The sequence below is a fragment of the Phymastichus coffea genome, unplaced genomic scaffold, assembly GCF_024137745.1.
Source record: "Phymastichus coffea isolate CEN01 unplaced genomic scaffold, Cenicafe_Pcof_1.1 PCOF00135, whole genome shotgun sequence".
Lineage (NCBI taxonomy): Eukaryota > Metazoa > Arthropoda > Insecta > Hymenoptera > Eulophidae > Phymastichus > Phymastichus coffea.
The window spans coordinates 375,472-394,098 of NW_026706946.1; the positions used below are offsets into that span (position 1 = coordinate 375,472).

At 39.4% G+C, this 18,627-nt stretch overlaps 5 protein-coding genes across 9 annotated transcripts; 3 read left to right on the forward strand and 2 right to left on the reverse strand.

Annotated features, from left to right (window-relative positions):
• Window positions 1-1,064: 1,064 nt before the first annotated feature.
• Window positions 1,065-1,817, reverse strand: LOC131671795 (histidine-rich glycoprotein-like). Its single transcript, XM_058948519.1, has one exon. It carries the CDS (start codon window positions 1,815-1,817, stop codon window positions 1,065-1,067), a length of 753 nt encoding a protein of 250 aa, XP_058804502.1.
• Window positions 1,818-3,837: 2,020 nt separating this feature from the next.
• Window positions 3,838-5,487, reverse strand: LOC131671796 (hornerin-like). Its single transcript, XM_058948520.1, has 3 exons — window positions 5,265-5,487; window positions 4,468-4,722; window positions 3,838-4,058 (listed from the first exon to the last, which is right to left on the reverse strand). Exons 1-3 carry the CDS (start codon window positions 5,485-5,487, stop codon window positions 3,838-3,840), a joined length of 699 nt encoding a protein of 232 aa, XP_058804503.1.
• A 2,777-nt stretch (window positions 5,488-8,264) lies between these two features.
• Window positions 8,265-11,731, forward strand: LOC131671780 (palmitoyltransferase Hip14-like). 5 transcript variants are annotated; one of them, XM_058948498.1, is made up of 10 exons: window positions 8,265-8,447; window positions 8,715-8,850; window positions 8,923-9,122; window positions 9,218-9,427; window positions 9,493-9,772; window positions 9,849-10,049; window positions 10,113-10,274; window positions 10,331-10,487; window positions 10,530-10,795; window positions 10,868-11,731. In XM_058948498.1, the coding sequence occupies exons 1-10, from the start codon at window positions 8,431-8,433 to the stop codon at window positions 11,090-11,092; spliced, it is 1,854 nt and encodes a 617-aa protein (XP_058804481.1). In that variant the 5' UTR covers window positions 8,265-8,430; the 3' UTR covers window positions 11,093-11,731. The 5 variants fall into 5 exon arrangements, with proteins under 5 accessions (XP_058804481.1, XP_058804482.1, XP_058804478.1 ...); XM_058948499.1 differs by having other exon boundaries at window positions 10,551-10,795; XM_058948495.1 differs by having other exon boundaries at window positions 9,849-10,274.
• Window positions 11,732-12,136: 405 nt separating this feature from the next.
• LOC131671770 (palmitoyltransferase Hip14-like) lies at window positions 12,137-16,857 on the forward strand. Its single transcript, XM_058948461.1, has 10 exons — window positions 12,137-12,503; window positions 12,563-12,701; window positions 12,770-12,969; window positions 13,043-13,252; window positions 13,487-13,784; window positions 13,845-14,045; window positions 14,128-14,289; window positions 14,359-14,515; window positions 14,600-14,844; window positions 14,929-16,857. Exons 2-10 carry the CDS (start codon window positions 12,564-12,566, stop codon window positions 15,157-15,159), a joined length of 1,842 nt encoding a protein of 613 aa, XP_058804444.1. The 5' UTR covers window positions 12,137-12,503; window position 12,563; the 3' UTR covers window positions 15,160-16,857.
• A 208-nt stretch (window positions 16,858-17,065) lies between these two features.
• Window positions 17,066-18,427, forward strand: LOC131671797 (uncharacterized). Its single transcript, XM_058948521.1, has 6 exons — window positions 17,066-17,201; window positions 17,264-17,384; window positions 17,458-17,489; window positions 17,580-17,701; window positions 17,763-17,920; window positions 17,984-18,427. The coding sequence occupies exons 1-6, from the start codon at window positions 17,066-17,068 to the stop codon at window positions 18,402-18,404; spliced, it is 990 nt and encodes a 329-aa protein (XP_058804504.1). The 3' UTR covers window positions 18,405-18,427.
• The last annotated feature ends 200 nt before the right edge of the window (window positions 18,428-18,627 follow it).

Below are 18,627 nucleotides of genomic sequence, written 5' to 3' on the forward strand. Positions count from 1 at the left end.
TGACCGAAATCCGCGTTGCGCCCGATTATATACGACCACAAGGTGGGAAGGGTTTCTCTCTCTCTCTCACTCACTCACTCACTCTTTTACCGGTCAGCAGCCCGTTGCGAAAGTTCTTCTCCTTAACCTGCTTAAAATCCTTCCTAATCGCGAGATAGCGAGAGAGAGAGAGAGAGAGAGAGAGAGAGAGAGAGCTTACGCAAGCACCCGATATACAGCCACAATTGAAATCGCGCCACCGATTCTTGCGCTAACGATTTCACATTTTTTTGTACATGTCTGTCTGTTTGCGGCTGCCTGACAAATCAACACTTTCCACACGGCTATTGTTGGACCACAGCATTATACACGTTTATACATACATTACCAGTGGTCATTCGTACACTTGACTTTGTGCGCTAATAATTTGCAATGCATGACCGGTTCCCGTACATAAATGCAGAAAGCCTTTTTTCGATCGATGCCATTCCCGCGCGCGTCCATTTTTCAAGTGACGTGCTAACGATTATGATGATGTGTCGCGTGTTCTGCGTTTGATGCCACCCATATCGCAATGATAAATAAAAGAGGAAAATACTATCACTCACTTTTCATACTCGTGTGCGACATATAGATATTATATAGAACTTGCGATCGAATTTTCAGTAAATCAAAAGCAGCAGTCATCACTCACAGAGAGGCTTCATTAGCCGGTGATCTATGTATATCTTTCGTTAGCCAGATAAAATTTGCAAAAAATCTATTTTGAATTTAAATTTCAGGCATTAATTTTGATAAAGCTACGAATCAAATGTGTGCTTTTTGTCGATATTCCATTTCAAGACCGATAAATGTATTAAATCTCTAGAATTTCGTTTTTCAAATGAATCAAAGACGGACTGAATTCGCGCAGCAAATAATTTCTGGAACACGGAATACAAAGATCAAATATACATATAGGAGATGGCTGCGAGAGGGAGGTTAATAAATGATCACTCAATATCAGATTATTGAACGTTTTATTAAAAGAGTGAACAACTATAAAATAAAAGCTTAATGAGAAAAGCTTGAGGTTAATCTTATCGTCAACCCTTCTTGTAATGATGCTTCTTGCCATGGTGATGGCCACCCTTTTTCTCATGCTTCTCATGATGATGATGATGTTCCTCGTGCCCATGTTTACCGTGATGACCTTTGTGATCTTCATCGTGATGACCCTTGGACGCATGTCCCTTCTTACCTTTATGTTCATCATGGTGGCCCTTGTGATGGTGACCACCCTTCTTGTGGTGACCCTCTTTGTGACCGTGGTGACCGTGGTGATGACCGTGTTTCTCGTGATGACCACCTTTGTGATAGTCATCGTAGAATTTGTGCTCTTTGTGGTACTCGTCTTTGTGAATCTTGTGATGGTAACCACTGGTCTTATGTCCCTTTTTGTGACCTTTCTTCTCGCCAAATTTGCCACCTTTGTGACCCTTCTCTTCCTCGTGGTGTTCGCCATGCTCGCCCTCCTCATCATGATGATGCTTGTGGTGCCCTTCGTGCTCCTCGTGGTGGCCCTCGTGGTGTTCTTTATCGTGTTCACCGTGCTCGCCTTTGTCGTGATGATGATGGTGATGGTGTCCTTTATCGCCTTTCTCGCCGTGCTCCTCGTGGTGATGATGGTGATGCTCTTTGCCGCCGTGTTCCTCGCCGTGATGATCTTTGTGATGATGATGATGATGACTGGCCGCAGGCGTCAAATCGTGACGGGGCGTCCTTACCAGTTCGTATTGCGCCCTGGCAAGGACGCAGCCCAGTAAGCCGAACACCAGGATCAAACGGAATAGAGCCATGTCGCTAGAGAGACTCGTCCGCAAACTCGCGCGCGGCTCCCTATTTATAGCCGACGAATCCTTTTTTCCTTTCCGATCCAAGATTCAATCGGAAGCGGAATCGTATGGTCGCTCATGCGCAAGATGCCGATTCCCCCCTTTCATCTAGCCGCATTTTTTTATATATATTTTCTTTCTTTTGGAGCTCGCCGCCGTCGTTGCTAGAAGGAGAAAGCTCCAATCGATCGAGCGTGTCGTCTCTTAGATAATGGCGACAATGGCAACACGTAACATGGAAAAAAATTTTCTCTCGTTCATTCTTCTGTCGGCAAACATTGGCATCCTTTTCTGCTTGCGCGAAAATGAAATTACTGGACAGGAAGAGGCAAAGCACTCTAATCAGTGACGATGACGACGACGACAACGAGTCCCTCTGTTTTGGAAGTCGACGGAAAAGATGAACGTTAACGAGGAAAAGCCGTGGGTCACGTTCGAGTCAATCAGAGAGATAGACGCCCGTTGCCGTTGCTACTGTCTGCTTACAAAGCGATCTCTCCTATTCGGGCGCAGCTCTCTAATTCAATCTGCACGGGGAGTAGCAGCCCTCCCGCGCGTACGTTTCCATCGAATGGATCCCCCGGCAACTGTATAATCCGGCTAATCTTCCATGGGAAGACTGAGTCAGATGCGCCTCTTTTGAACCTTCTTCTTTCTTTTCCTTGCCTTTGGGAGAAAATAAGACGCCTATCAAACTGCTTTAAGTGTATTCAAATCGACTTTCAAGTACCTAACGATTATTGAGCGTCAAAGGAATTTGAATAAGACCTTATAAAAATATGTATCTGGCCTCGTTGACAAAGTCACCGGTTGAATAAAAAGCTCTTCCGAATCATTCAATAAAATTATGCGTGTGAAATGTACACGGTCCGATTCCTTCAAATGCGGTCTTACATTAATTAATGAAATGGTCATAGAAGAGACAACGGTCAAATATCTCTAAACAGACGGGACGGTCAATTCAAATTATAAGTGTTGCGTTGTGACTTTTCAGCGGCGTCCAAAAGAAAAAAAGAGGAATGTAGAGACAGAACTTCCGATTTTTCAGCACACAAACGGGAGGGTAACGAATGTCGTAGCAATAAGCGTTGGGTGGGTCGCGAAACTGACAACGATTAGCCGTAATTATCACGCGCAATTAACGCGCGCGTCCGTTTTATTGTGGCCGCAGTAGTCACGCTAAACTTTACTCGTTATATACGATCGCAACTTCAGCTATCTTTCAAGTGGGCCGTTCACATTTGTCACCACTATTGAAATTCCAGTTTTCATTTATTTTACTTCTTTTCTCTTCAACCAAATAACAAATGACGAAGTATGTAATTGAAATCAATTAGTCGATAACGAGAAGGAAAAAATTGCCGACAGAGATGAATAAATATTTAACGTACGTCGCGTGACTGTAAATGCTTCGTTCTCTTATTATTTTATTCTCCTTTTATTCGTTCGAACGACAAATATATCGCGTGCGACGATTCGCCTTTTCTCGACGCACGCAGGGTTGATGCGTGGCTGGTACGTCGTCGTCGTCGTCGTCGTCAAGATAAAAAAAGGGTGAAATAGAATGGATCGAATAAAAACGTTAATATGGCGTGAAAACCCTTGTTAACCGTTTATCTTTCCATCTTGTTTTCCCTCACTCACAGTAGATTAACATCCGATGTTGTGCCACAATAATGTGTATTTAATTTATAGAAATAATTGCGTTCAAGTCAGTGAAACTTTCTCAGATATATCGTAACGTTGAGCTCTTGTAAGTTCGCGTGACGTAGTACCCTGGATTATTCATTATCGCTGTCTGTAGTAAGATTTGACTGAATCGGCTGTATGACGTAAGCAGTTAGTAACAATCACAACCACGTTAATGTAATGGAAACGTCATTGTACGATATCACATTTTGAATCAGTGACAGAAATACTTGTTAATTTAAATAATAAAGCGCAACAATTTATTAACAGTAAATCACAAGTAGGAAAGGTTTAATTAATAGTAAGATCCATCGGATTCGCCTGATGCTGCATAAGTCTCGCCGGAACTGTAACCTTCACCGCCGTCGTCACCCGAGGAATATGATTCGCTATAACCCTCGCCACTTGCATTGCTGTAACTTGAACTCTCGCCATCGCCACCATCGCCATCTTCACTGTAGCCTGAGTAGTCGCCGCCGCCTTCGCCCGAGTAGTACGACTCGACGTCGTCGGTGCCTGCAATTAATACGTAAATCCAAATTTCGTTCTATCGTATTTATTCTTTTAACATTGGTTATTTATTTGATTTTGATTGTTTTCACTCATCCGCGAGAAGGCAAACGAATTGTGCGCATAACGTAGAACAACTTTCGGATCGTTAAAGTATTCAAATAACAAAATTCTTTGGATAGAGATTTTATAAAAAATCATAGAATATAGAGTAATGATCGTCATTCAAAATGAATTTTAGTTCACATATATTTTGGTTATGTACAAACGCAACTAAAATTTTGCTATTTTGATATATAAAGACTAATGTGTCATAATGAAAACAGTTTCCTCTCTACAGGCGCACGATCGATCGGAAAAGCTATTTCTCTATCTATATAAACTCGAGCAATTTGCAAAGACACGACGAACGTACCAGCCCCTTCGTGATCACCGCTCTGTTTTTTCTTGGTCTGCTTGTGTTTAGCTTGCTGGCGGTCGGAGTCAGCAGCGGATTGCTGGCCAGTCTCCTCGTGTTCCTCGAAGCCATAACGGTCACCGATAGTCTTGTGGAAGGTGTCGTAGTTCTTGTAGCCGTGGTTACCGTTGCTGTAGCTTTTCTTCAGATAACCCTTCTCGCCTTCAGCGTCGTTACCGAACTGCTTATAGAAACCGCCCTCGTTACTTTTACCTGCGAACGTGCGTTTGTGTCAGGTTTGCTTTAGGTAGTTCATCAGCAGCTCGTGCTGGTGCTCGTAAAATAATGGAGTGTGATTGTAACATTGTCGTGTCGCAATATGTATGCCATTCATCTCATTAAGTGGACGTTTGGGTCAGCATCGGATCTAATATTCGACGCGATTGTGACAACTAGTTCTATTGTTCAATTGCATGCCAAACAATTTTCACAAAGAACAGTAAAGCATCAGGGACAAGCAATAGCAAGAAGATTCAAGTTCGTCTTATGATCAGAATGCTATTTCTATTGAAAGTTCCGATCGCCAAGTTTGAAAGAGAGTAACGGAGAAATTGTCGACGCATACCTACAGCGCAAAGTTAGTCGCCGGAGTTTTCGACGATTAGCGAGTGCTCGGATGAAAACCGCAACCGCGCACATCTCCGCGCTCTCACCATCTTCCTAGTCGGTCGCCCCTCTCTTTCTTACCAGGAGAAGAACTACCTTACATCACGCCGGTGAGATAGGTAAAAAAGAAAAAGACCTCCCGAACTTACCAGAGGTATTCTTGTGCTTCTTGTCGAGCTGCTGTTTACTCGGCGCCGGAGCGAGCAGATCACTGACTTCTGTGGCGACTACTGCTGGCTGTTGTCTCACCTCGCGACGCAGCGTTCCCACCACTTGCATGTCGTAACTTGATGGCGGTCGCGTCTCCGCGATCACCATCATCATCATCGTCACCATCAAACAGTTGATCGTCCTCCGACACTTGTCGCTCATCTTGGTTTGCGTATCGACGCGTACGCTAGCAAATCGGCTTGTCAATAGAACCGGATCCTTCACCGAGAGCTTTTATAAGCGGACCGTGGATAAAAACGTTGCTGGCTTTCTCTCTCTCTCTCTCGTTCTCTCTCGCGTTCGCCGACTGTGTATGTTTACTGCGTGTTGTATAGGGCTTTCGCAAGTGTTTTGAAATCTCGCCAAAAATCGAGTAGCGGTTAGTTGATTTTCTCGGCGCTTTAACGCATCCAGTCAAGGTCCTTATCGTTGCTCTCGTTACCGTCACCGATCTCGGCAGGAAGAATGCTCTAGACACACGGAGAATAAATTGTTGTCTCGTGGAACTTATTGATCGATGGAGATGGAAAAAAGCCTTTCGCAACATCGCGGACGATCGTAGTCAATCGGCCGTGCGAGATACTTTCTAATGACTCGACAAGAATCAATGCCGCCATCTGTGCATGCTTATTCTTAATTCTTTTTAATATTAGACCACGCGTCCTTGTTCGGCATGTAGACATTTACATTAGCGCTTTTTCACCAGAAAATTGGATAAAGGTCAATAAGGTCCAAACAGTTTGGAAAAGCCCTTTCTTTGTTTTTGTTGCACGACACGATAATAGGTTTTTTCATAGGTATCGATTTCAAACGTGCTATGAACATAGCGTCGTTTGGGAAACATTGCTCCAAATTGATGTTGGTCGCAAATTGTTTTTATACGCTCTGTCAGTGCGAGAGAAAAATTGTAACGATTTGCTAATCCTCTTTTGATCGTCGAGCTGAAACGTCGAGTTGGTGAAACGTCGAGTAAATAAAATAAAAAATTGGCCGTTGCAAAAGCTATCGGTGAAATGTTCGAGAAGAAAATATATTTATCAATGTAGCAGTCTCGCACGATGAATCATCGTTAGACATTATCTATGAATATTTGAAGGTTACTTTGTCAATCCCATCAGAATCACGATGCACGGGTTGGCGTGAAATTAGCGGGCGACGCAAAAAAATAATAAAGTTTAGAGCCTTGCCCGCGAAGATATATAAAAATGAGTTTAGAGTTTCCTGGCCAAGTTGGCTGCGAGCATTAATCTTACTTTTCATGCTTGAGCATAACTTAGCTTGAGTTGGCACGAAAAAGAAGAAGAGATGTTCCGTTACTGCTGTCATTGAAAACAGCTCATTCCAAAGGCGCCTGAGAATCACGATACGCAGGTCCCTTAAGCAAAGCATACATATAAATGCATCTATCGCAAGCACCATAAATCCACTGGTGAACGAGTTGAAGCGTGCGCGAAGTGTCTTAGGTTACTTTGAAGGGTGAGAGAGAGAGAGAGAGAGAGAGAGAGAGAGAGACGCTTTTACACCTTTTTACCATCTTACGACGACCGACGACGAGATACTTTATCCTCTTTTCCTTTAATCCTCGCGCTCACCTCGTAATGAACTTATTACTTTGCTTTCTTTCTCTCCGACACAATCCCTTTTCTCTTCTCTTCTTCTTTCTCAAGCTCAATTTTTCCAGCGTAAAGATACATATATATAGCTACAGAGAGTGCGAGCGCGAGTCGTTGGATGTAAATGTATGCGTTGGAGTAACGACTCGGGATAGAGAAAGCATCCCCCTCGCAGTGCATCCTGATTAGAGAGGCTGTTGCCGTTGGTTCATCGACATGCACGCCAAGGCACGGTCACTATCCACCACCGCTAGCCTCCCTTCCTCTCGCAACTTTCTCCTATTTCCTTTCGTTAAAAAAATGAAGAATTAAGCGAGTGAGATTTCAACAGACAGAGCCTCCGGCGCGCGCTTATTGTTCGAACAAATGATCCCAACAACCCTCCCCTACACGGCATTTGAATAATTTTGCATGCGTTTTCTTCTTCTCTTGATAATTTTTTGGATCATTGAATATTCAGCGATTCAGGCTTGGCTGCCTGCATACAGCGCGCCAAGTGAAAATTTGTCAATTGCTGTTCTTTATCATCGTCTTTTCTCCTTTTCTCTCTTTCATTTTTTGTAGATTGCTTTGTCAGCTATAAGTGAAATCGTATCATTTCGCGGAATAATTTCGTGAAGTATTCTCTTTTTTTTCTTTTACTTATGAATCGATGGATTGATGTATGCGTCTATTACTACACGAATTTGCGATGGACGTACGTGCAGCTGTTTCTAAAACCTTTAATATCTCGTTTGTTAAATATACATACTTCAATATGCCAATTGGATATAAAAAATTATCGCTTAATATATAACATCAAGATACGTCGATAGGGTAAATTAGATAATTATTGCGCTAATTAATTGAATAATTTGACATTTCGTTTCTTATGCTGGGCTTAGTAAGAAACGTTGGACAACCACGATAGAATTATAACAAAAATAAAGAAATGACGCCGCTTAATTTGCGGTTTAATCAACACCGAAAGCCATGAGAAAGTAAGAAAACAACGTTAAAGAAATTAAAAACGGTCGTTTAATACAGTTCAAACTGGATCTATGTGATTTTCTCCTTTAAAAAAATAAAAAAGCCCTTCTTATGTGCATTTACAGTCATGGTCAGTCTTAACTGTGACTCGTACTACTTGAATACGAACACTCGCCGCATCTACCGAGTCTCGTCGCTACTAACTAACGCAACCCCTCCCAGCAGTGGATAGTCCAACTAGCTTGCTTATCGACATCCGCGCAAGGGGAGCAGTACGTTTGCAACGACGCAAGCGCCCTCGTCGATAACAATTAATCTCTGTCTGTATCTATAGTACAGACGAGAATCGAGGTCGCGGGTGCACGTTATGCACATCTATATGGAGCGTATAGCATAATACATGGCCGCGTGATAGTTTTCTGCTGCTGCTGCTGCTGCTGCTGCTGCTGCTGCTGCTGAATGTTTTGCACAACAATGAGACACTGTCGTGCGTGGGTTGATACGCAATGGATGAAACGTGATAATGCTCGGCACTCTTTTGTATGTGTGTGTGTGTATGTGTTACGTTTTTGTGAGTCAGTTCGATCCCTCGTCGTTATAGTTTTTCTCGTATACTAAGGTAGAGAGAGAGAGAGAGAGAGAGAGAGAGAGAGAGAGAGAGAGAGAGAGAGAGAGAGAGAGAGAGAGGTGGTATATCCATATGATGTTGATGAATGAACACTGATACGACCATTGTTCATTCAGGTAAGTTATGACTTTTCTCATTATGCTTGTTTCGAATGCTGAAAACGATTATTTCCCATATAGAATGAACGCAATACAATTACAAGATACAAGTCAGACTGAAGGGGATCCTTGCAGCTTGCAGGATAACGAGCCATCACTGCCTCAGCGAATTAACTCTCAAGACTATAGCACATTTGATATTGTGGAAGCAACTAAGGTATCATCGCAAATTAATCAATTAATTTTAGATAAGTCAAATCCATACTTTTCAATTTTCCTTGTTCTGCAGTATGGAATTCTACAGAGAGTTGTCGAGTTAGTCGAGAATGGCGCAGACGTGAACGAGCCCGACAACGAGACTGTCAGTCTACTCCACTGGGCTGCCATTAACTGTCGCCTCGACATAATCAAGTACTTGCTAAGCAAAGGAGCTATCGTCGACGCCATAGGTGGTGATCTCCAATCCACACCCTTGCATTGGGCTATAAGGTTAGTTAACATACCTTTAAGTCAATACGTTCCGTATGAAAGTAACAAATTGTTTATGTATTTCATCACCTAAACAATGTTTCTTGTCTCTTCAGACAAGGCCATTTGAATACAGTGGTCGCGTTGATGAAAGCTGGTGCCGATCCATCTGTTCGCGATTATGCTGGCTTTTCATGTATCCATCGCGCAGCCCAATTCGGTTACACGCACATCGTAGCCTATCTGGTGGCCAAAGGTACGGATCCAAATATGCCCGACAGCTGCGCTATGACCCCACTCATGTGGAGCGCTTACAAAGTCAACAGGTGAGTGATTAATCGTCATCGATGTTACAGAATTATTCGGCCTTTTAAATGATACTTTATTGAAGTTTGAATCCAACCCAATTGCTCCTTACGCTTGGAGCGTCGCACAGTCCGAAGGATAGTCTGCACGGCAATACAGCATTGCACTGGGCAATAATAGCTAAGAATAGCATTCCCATCACGACATTAGTACAGCATGGAGCTTCACTGACTGCAACAAATTCTAATAATGAAACGCCTATGACACTCTTAGGGCCACATATCGGAGAAGCTTGGCTTGGCCACGAATTCATTCAAGAATTTCGCCAACGACAGAGAAGATCCAAAGTTTGCTGTAGAAATAAGGTTGGTACTCTTTCGTTCTTCATTTTATTCATTTTTCGGGAGCCTCGTATCCGAATTTGATACGTTCTTTTTGCAGAAAATTCGCTGGTACTGCATGACAATCACGCCGTTTTTAGCGTTTTACGCACTGGGCATGATATTCCACAGCGAGCTCAATTATCTTTTAAAATTCGCCGCCGCCGTAGCTCTCGGTCTTAGTATTTATACTGCCAACAAATACATCTACGACGAGAGGCTATTCAATGTTCTACCAATGTCAATTTACTTGGCAACTAAGGTAAGTGCATCGAAAAAGGAAAATCTCGAGAAGAAGAGTGCTTGCATCGCCAAGCGTTTGCAGATTTGGCTGTACGTCACTTGGATCTTTTGGCTGAGAATACACGCCACTTGGTATCTCTGGACGCTACTGATTGGAGGTTCAATTCCATTGTGGTTCTGCTACTTCAAATCCTGGCGTGGCGATCCTGGTGTCGTAAAAGCCACGCCTGATGAAAAACTCAATGTAAGGCTACCTACAATATCCTCTTGGTTTCAACTATACCATCATGGTTTTTTCAGTACATTGTAGAATTAGCTGAAAATGGAGGCTTTGAAAGTCACCTCTTCTGTCGTACCTGTCTAGTACGTAAGCCGTTGCGGTCAAAACACTGCACTGTATGCGACGTTTGCATAGCTAAATTCGACCATCATTGTCCATTTATCAACAATTGCATCGGTAAGCTTCAAAGCCAGTGTCATTGTCTTTTTAAAAGGACAGTCGATCGTTTTTCTCTTGAAGGAGCTCAAAACCACAAGTATTTTCTTGGATTCCTAATGTCATTGTTCGGCCTTTGCATTTTGACATTGGTTGCGATCATTCGATATTGGCGATACGAATGTTGGACCAACATAAAAGACGCGAAGTCGACCGATGATTACTTGTTTGCGGCGATGCGCTGCGACGCGTGGATCATGTGGGTCACTCTTAATATTTCATTTCACTTAGGATGGGTCGGACTGCTACTTGCTTGTCAATGCTACCAGGTGAGTTCACGCGTCATCGATTCATTGTCATCGTCGCAGTGTTAATTCATTATTATTTTCAATTGTTCGCAGATAACGGCATTGGGTATGACGACAAACGAGCGTATAAATGCCAATCGCTACAGGCACTTTAGAAAAGGCAATCCCTTCCATCGCGGCGCCATACAGAATATTGCAGATTTCTGCGAGTGCGATTTCTGTGGGGTCAGTGTCAAACCCCGTATCGACTGGCTACACGCTTACGAGCTGAAGCAAACGAACGATGAGAAATTCTTGGATTGGGTGGTGGCCGGTTAGAATTCGCGGGGTCGTTCGTCTCTTGAGTAAGCCTTTGCCATTTTTCAAGTTCTTCTACAATCCCCGAGAATAACTAAAATCATCCATGCGACTCTAACTTATGCTCAGTTACTTCGTTTTCCGTTTGCGTAAGATGCGAATGACCCCGACTCAATTATTACACAAGACACTTGAAAAGTGTGAATGAACAAGTTATTAGCTATGGTGCGCGCTTGCGACTTGTTATAAAGGAAACCATGCATTGTTATAATTACAATTTCAAGTTCTTGATGTTGTATTACTAGCATATATATATATATATATTTTAAATTTTTTAATCTTTAAAGAAAATGACCTTACAACAAGCTACTATATAAAACAGTTATCAAGGGTGTTTTATATATACATATATATGGTATCCTGCATACATACGCGCGCGCGCGCATATTTATTTGGCTATTTTAATAACAGAAAAAAGACAAAAACCAAACTTATTATGGTTGTATACAAAAGTGTAGTGTTGAATCATATCATGTATAATATATGAACAAATATGCGATTTTTCAGAGAAAGTTGCAACATCTATAAATTATAAACCGGTAGTCTTGAATGAAAAATGTGATTTTTCAGTATTCTAAAGAAACTCAACTTCTTTATAAAGTGCAGTATTTTTTATAAAAAGTCTGTTAATAAAGTTTCGTTAGGATAAAAAGGAGTTTATATAATGCATGACCACCCTAATTTCGACCTTTACTACTTACGTATACGTACGACAGCATATCATACCAGTCCTTTACTATACTAATGAATAAATCAACCTACAATACCGACTGTCGTTCTCATATTAATTCTTGATCGAAGCAGAAAAATTATATATTCAGCTATCCATTTCTTCCGCCCTACACTATAGCAAAGCTATAGCAGTGGATGATGATAATAAATTATTTTTAAATAAAATTAAATCACATGACTAATACCAAAGGCATCACAGTCGATTGACAGATCTCGGGGCGTAGCAGAAGACATAACAGTATAGTACAGTACACGCTACAACACACACGCACACATACACACACAAGTTCAGTGCGCTTCAGTGGTGCTTATAAAATTAGTCATTATCGTTTGTCCGATTCTCTCATTGATCACACGCGCGCGTATTACTCCAAAGTAACGTAACGCTTAGTTTGAGATAGTGTGTGGCGGGCAAAGATTTACGTTTAGCAACAATGTGATTGGATTTGCTTTGCAAGCAATAAGTACAACAATGAAAACACTAGCAGACCATACAGAAGCTACATAACATTCTACGATACTAGTGAACTGTGTGAAATCGAAAGAAGATCTCGTTAGAGGTTAGCTTTTACGGTTTTGCGCGAGAGTTGTTTATTATGACATTGATGAATGATTACTGACAGTAACTTAATCTACTCAGGTGAGTACTAGGTTATCGCGATCGTGGAGTTGAAGTTCGCAAGATTTTTACCTCTTTAGGATGTACGCACTGCAGATGCAAAATGCCTGTCAGGGCGAAGATGAGCCCCAGCCTGAGCCTTGTATGCAAGAGCCACCACCACCTCAACATCATGTCAATCAAGACTACAGCAAGTTTGATATTATCAAGGCTACTCAAGTAATTTTGTTTATCCCCTTTATAGTTGTTCATAAGTCTAGCATTGATTGACCATGTTGATATTTTAGTATGGAGCTCTGGACAGAGTTACAGAGCTGGTGGAAATTGGTGCTGATGTCAACCAGCCTGATTCTGAAACAGTCACATTGCTGCACTGGGCAGCAATCAATAACAGAAAAGAAATTGTCAAATATCTGATAGCAAAAGGGGCTATCGTTGATGCAATTGGTGGAGAGCTTCAGTCAACTCCATTACATTGGGCTACAAGGTGTTATTCTAGTTTTCATAATTCTATGTTAAATATGAATTAGTCACAAAATAATTATTATTATTATGGGCAGACAAGGGCATTTGGCAACAGTAGTTATATTGATGAGGGCTGGTGGTGACCCTACTTTGCGGGATTGCGAAGGTTCTTCTTGTATTCATTTGGCTGCTCAATTTGGGCATACAGCTATTGTTGCTTACCTTGTTGCAAAAGGTATTAATCCAAATATGCCAGACAGAAGTGCCATGACACCACTGATGTGGAGTGCTTATAAAATAAATAGGTAAACTATGACACACCTAATTAATTTATCACTCACTCATTACAACAACCAAATATTTTCTTTCATTTCTCTTAACCATTAATCATTATATTATTTTATCAATATATTAACTAGAAATGCCTTTTTCTTTAACACTCATATTTTAACATTTATGTGAGCCTTCACCATCCATAAAGTTCATTTAAGAAAACTTTAACAAGACCATATTAAGAGAAATACTCTTTTTTTTTTAAGCTTCGCATATTTTCACAGCTTAGATCCGACACGATTGCTTTTGACTTTGGGAGCGTCACATAGCCTTACAGATAATTGTCATGGCAATACAGCACTCCATTGGGCCATTATTGCTAAGAATAATACTGCTATTAGGACATTAGTTCATTATGGAGCGTCGTTAGACACACCAAATTTCAAAAATGAAACACCAATGATGATGTTGGAACCTCATATTGGAGCAGCATGGTTAGGCCATAAGTTCAGTTATGAATTAAGACAAAAGCAAGGAAGGAGTAAAGTGTGGTGTAGAAATAAGGTAATTTAATATCATTTAATCTCAGTTGCCATTGAAAAAAAACTTTGCCTTTATTTTCAGAATGTACGCTGGTACTGTATGATAAGTACGCCATTTTTAATATTTCATGCTGTAGGTATGATATTCCAAAGTAATATAGACTATTTAATAAAATTGATGGCACTTGTTGCCCTCTATATTGCAATTTATACGGCAAATAACTACATTTTCGACGAAAGACTTTATTTTGTTCTGCCAATGTCGATTTACTTAGCAACTAAGGTATGTTCATAGAAAAAATCTTATCAACAACAAGATAACATAAAGCACGATAGCCATTTTTCACAAAATACTTTTTTTATAGATATGGATCTACATAACTTGGATCTTTTGGCTTGGAATCCATGCAGGGTGGTTTTTATGGCTTTTGCTAGTCACGGGTTCAGTTCCTTTGTGGGTCTGTTTCTTAAAATCATGGCGTGGAGATCCTGGTGTAATTAAAGCTTCTCATGAGAAGAAACTTGATGTAAGTTTTTACAGTAAAATATAAAAATATGAAGCCACATTTCTTCATATTAAACAATCTTTGTTATAGTGTATTATAAATTTAGCTGAAAATGGTGGCTTTGAGCCTCACCTCTTTTGTCATACCTGCTTAGTAAGTAAACCATTACGATCAAAACATTGTTCAGTATGCGACGTTTGCGTTGCTAGGTACGACCATCACTGTCCGTGGGTAAATAATTGTATCGGTAAGTTTTTAATGACTAAATTAAAAGAAATTACTAAATCGACGTAACTTGCTTTTCTAAAATATTTCCTATTTTTCATTATAGGAGCCAAAAACCATAAGTATTTCCTTGGCTACTTATTATCTCTTTTCGGTCTTTGCCTGGTAGTACTAGGAGCAACCATACAGTATTGGCAGTTTGAGTGTTGGACAAATTTAAGTGACGTCCACACCGCTGACAGTTATTTAGTTACGGCTGGAACCTGTGATGCGTGGGTGATGTGGGTCGCAGCCAACACTGCTCTTCATTCATTTTGGGTCGGTACACTATTTGCTTGCCAGTGTTACCAGGTTAGTAAATTATTGCTTCCACAAAAAAAATCGCTAAACTAGCATTTTTATTCAACTATACCTAATTAAATTTCTTATTTTCAGATTATGATTTTGGGTATGACTACGAACGAGCGCATAAACGCCGGTCGTTATAAGCACTTCAGTAAAGGTAATCCGTTCCATCGAGGAGCCTTACAAAACGCAGCAGATTTTTGTGATTGCAGTTTTTGCGGGTTAAAAGCGAAACCAAGCAGCGACTGGTTGCAGACTTGCAATAAGAAAGATGGTGTAGAAAAAATGCCTTTGCTCGATGACAATTACCAGTATGTCTAAGCTTCCATTGCCAACTTATAATATAAAACCAAAACGAACAAAGCAAGGTGTACCTTTGGATAAGGATCAATGAGACGTCGATTATATCGCCAATCTAGTCAGGACAGATGGTTTAGTTGACACAATAGAATGACAAAAGAATCAGCATATCACGTGGATATAAGTTTTAACGCATTTTTGTGCCACCGTAGATATCTGCAACATAATATGATATATATGTACATGTCTCGTGATATGCATTCACGTTGTACATACAGCTATATTCAAGCTGAACACGTAATAAGTTTGAGTTTTTATTTTATATGCAGGACATTTGTATTACTTGTACTTTTGATTTGTAAGTTAAGGCGTTTAGATTTGGCAACTTCTAAAGCTTCAAAGTTATCGTTATTTTCAAATCTTAACGCTAGTGATCTATAATGTTTTACTTACAAACGAAAACCAGCTGCGATTATCATTTCCCAATTGCTAAATATTTATCAATCGTATAAAATGATGTAGGATAGAAGTTAACGATTATTTCAAACGTTGTATCATGTTTAGTTCGTTTCTCGATTGTTTTTGTGAGAACAATGTGTAATGTTCAATCATATACTGAGAACTATAACTGCCGGAATTGAAATCAATTCAATTGCGATATTTATTACTGTGCTTACTTTTTGATATTTTTTCTAAGTTTGTTAAGCTTCGCTTGAAAATTTAATTAAAAATGGGAAGTTTAATTTTGCATAAATGAAAGCTAGAAATATACCTAAAGTCAAATGTTAGGCAGCAATGCAGCTACATTACACAAATTTCTAGATAAAGCGTTTCATAACAATTTTAATGATTCGTCATTATCTATTGGAATATTTGTACGTTAAAATATTCCTTTCTTATCAGAATCAACGCTATAGTGATAATAATGAATGTTTTTTACAGACATTAGTTTTCTTGTAAGATATTGATGAAATGTTTGTACAAAAATATACATACAAAAATATTTAATTTTTATTTTTAATTTTTTTATGAACCTTACTAATTCAATTAACGTTTTTGATCGCGCAAAAATAGAACAAAATTAAATTAGAAAAATGATCAAACATTCCGTTTCTTAAGTAATAAGCAACCTATAAAAAACTATTAAATTCTTGGCGTATGTATTACTCGTTAAAGTTTTTTTTATATAGCTTTATCGATGTCTAATCCTGAGGATGAGAATAATTTTGAAAAAAAGGACCTATTAAATTTTACGTGTTGTATATTTATTAGATGATTCTATTCGTATTAGAAAATATAATTCTAATTATATAAGAATCGATTAAGTAAATACTTTGGTAAACAAATTTTTTAAACAATAATCTAAATCCAACGATGAACTTTCATGTTAAATCTGTGATTTTTGAAAATTTTAAGCTTGCTTGATTGGCTACACAAGCAATTAAAATGTAATAATAAATATTGTAATAAAACTTAGATTATTTAATGTAGGAAAGTTTCAAGTTTATCGTACCGATTTTATATTATTCATCAAAGTATATTTTATTTTTCATTTTTGAGGACCATGCAAAACTATTGCAATTCGATACAAAAGAGACCACCAATCGGTTTCTGTGCCATGCATATTAATATTTAACATTGTTTGCCAAGTTTATCTTGATGAGAAACATTATTTTAGCCATTATCTAAAGCTCATATGTATGTATGTACAAGATTACCGCGTCGAACGTCGCATTGTTTTATATTTATAGCAATAAAAATTTGTTTTGATAAATCATGAATACGTCAGTTCATTCTTTTAGCTGATGACACTCAGCTGTTTTAATGTTTAAATTACTTCAGGTCTTTGCACTGATGTTGATCATCGCGTTGTTGCTGCTAACCTTCTGTTTCTTGTCGTTTAAATGTTTATGTACTTGGATTGGATATGACTATGGACAAAGAGAATAATTCATCGGATACCTTGGACAGATCCAATATATCATCGTTAATACCGGATTTTAGTTCAACAACAAAAGATACAAAGCTGACTGAGACAAAAATCGACATTAATAAAATTCAAAGTATCATTGCTAACAATTGCAAACACTCTATCATTCTGAATTTTCATTGTTTGCCTTTCAAGCGTGTTTCTGTCAGCAACACACGTTGAGTAACATCAGGTTTCTTGCGTGTCCAGCACTGACTCCCAATTTTAAGTCGTCTGCGTTTGCGACCGGACAATGTCATTGTCAGAGACTCCAATTGTAAGTAATCGTATGGCCAGAAGCAGCGCAATTTACGTAACTCAAATTAAAATATTGCATTGTTTGTCGCTAGGAATGGATATGAGCAGAAACCGCGGAACGAAGGTAAACCTTTCAACATAGTAGCTTGCAACATTATTACACAATACGATCTCATTCTGTTTATTTTACGATTTTTTTGCTGCTTTTTCAAAGAGAACAAAAACTCTGACTGGCAACGCTTTAATTGGAAATGGCCTCGGCAAAGCTACGCGAGCAAAAAGGACAAATCTTATGAAGTCAAGTCCAAGAATAAGAAACACTTTCGTAACGATAAGGTTCTTGTTTTCATTTGAATTACACGCTTCGGTGTTCGTAATTGCACGGTATATGGTTTAGCCCTTCGGATGCTGCGAGAAATTAGGAATACCAGGGAATAAAGCCTATGAATTGAAGGATATTATCAAAAATCCTATCAAACAGAAATTGTACCTGAAACATGAAGCTGAATTACCGGAAAAAATTGAAATCTACTACTTTGACCATGGAAATTCCGCGTAATTATCAAATATCTAACGAAAAAAAAACGAGGTCAGCAAAGACATATCTATTCACCATAGGTACTACCGTACAACAGACATACCACCAGTTTTGACATCTGAAGCGAAGGCGGAGAAAACGGCCTTAGTAGCAACACGCTTTTGGGCTGAAATATTCGGCTATATACATCTTGCAATTTCCTTCCTCACCGCTTTAATCTTGCAATCGTTAAGATTTCTTTTATTCAGTATCATACGGCCATTAATCATTGGAACAATCCAACTCGTAGCCGATTATTTCGTCAAACCATTACTCTCCATCATGTTCAACGGCTTAATCCAACCAATCCTAATTCTTTTTTACAATATTGCAACGTCTATTCGCGACTGTTGCGAACCAATAGCTGCTGCTCTAGGTTTCTTCATCAAAGAGTTTGCCGTATTATTTACTTCTTGTAGACTCGTTGAAGTGAACAACAGAGGGAACAACGGAGATACGTGAGAAATCAACAACATTCTTTTAGTTTAACACCAGGTATATATTTATTTTTTTGTTCATTATAACTTTACAATATTATCATTACTTTTTTTCTTTTCATTCGCGTATCTTTTATACAGAACAAATCATTATCTTCATAGTTTCGCAATTCATGTCTTCAATAATAGTATATCTCGTATATATAATCGTCGCTATCTTTCAATAATTCTTTCGCTCTCTCACTCGT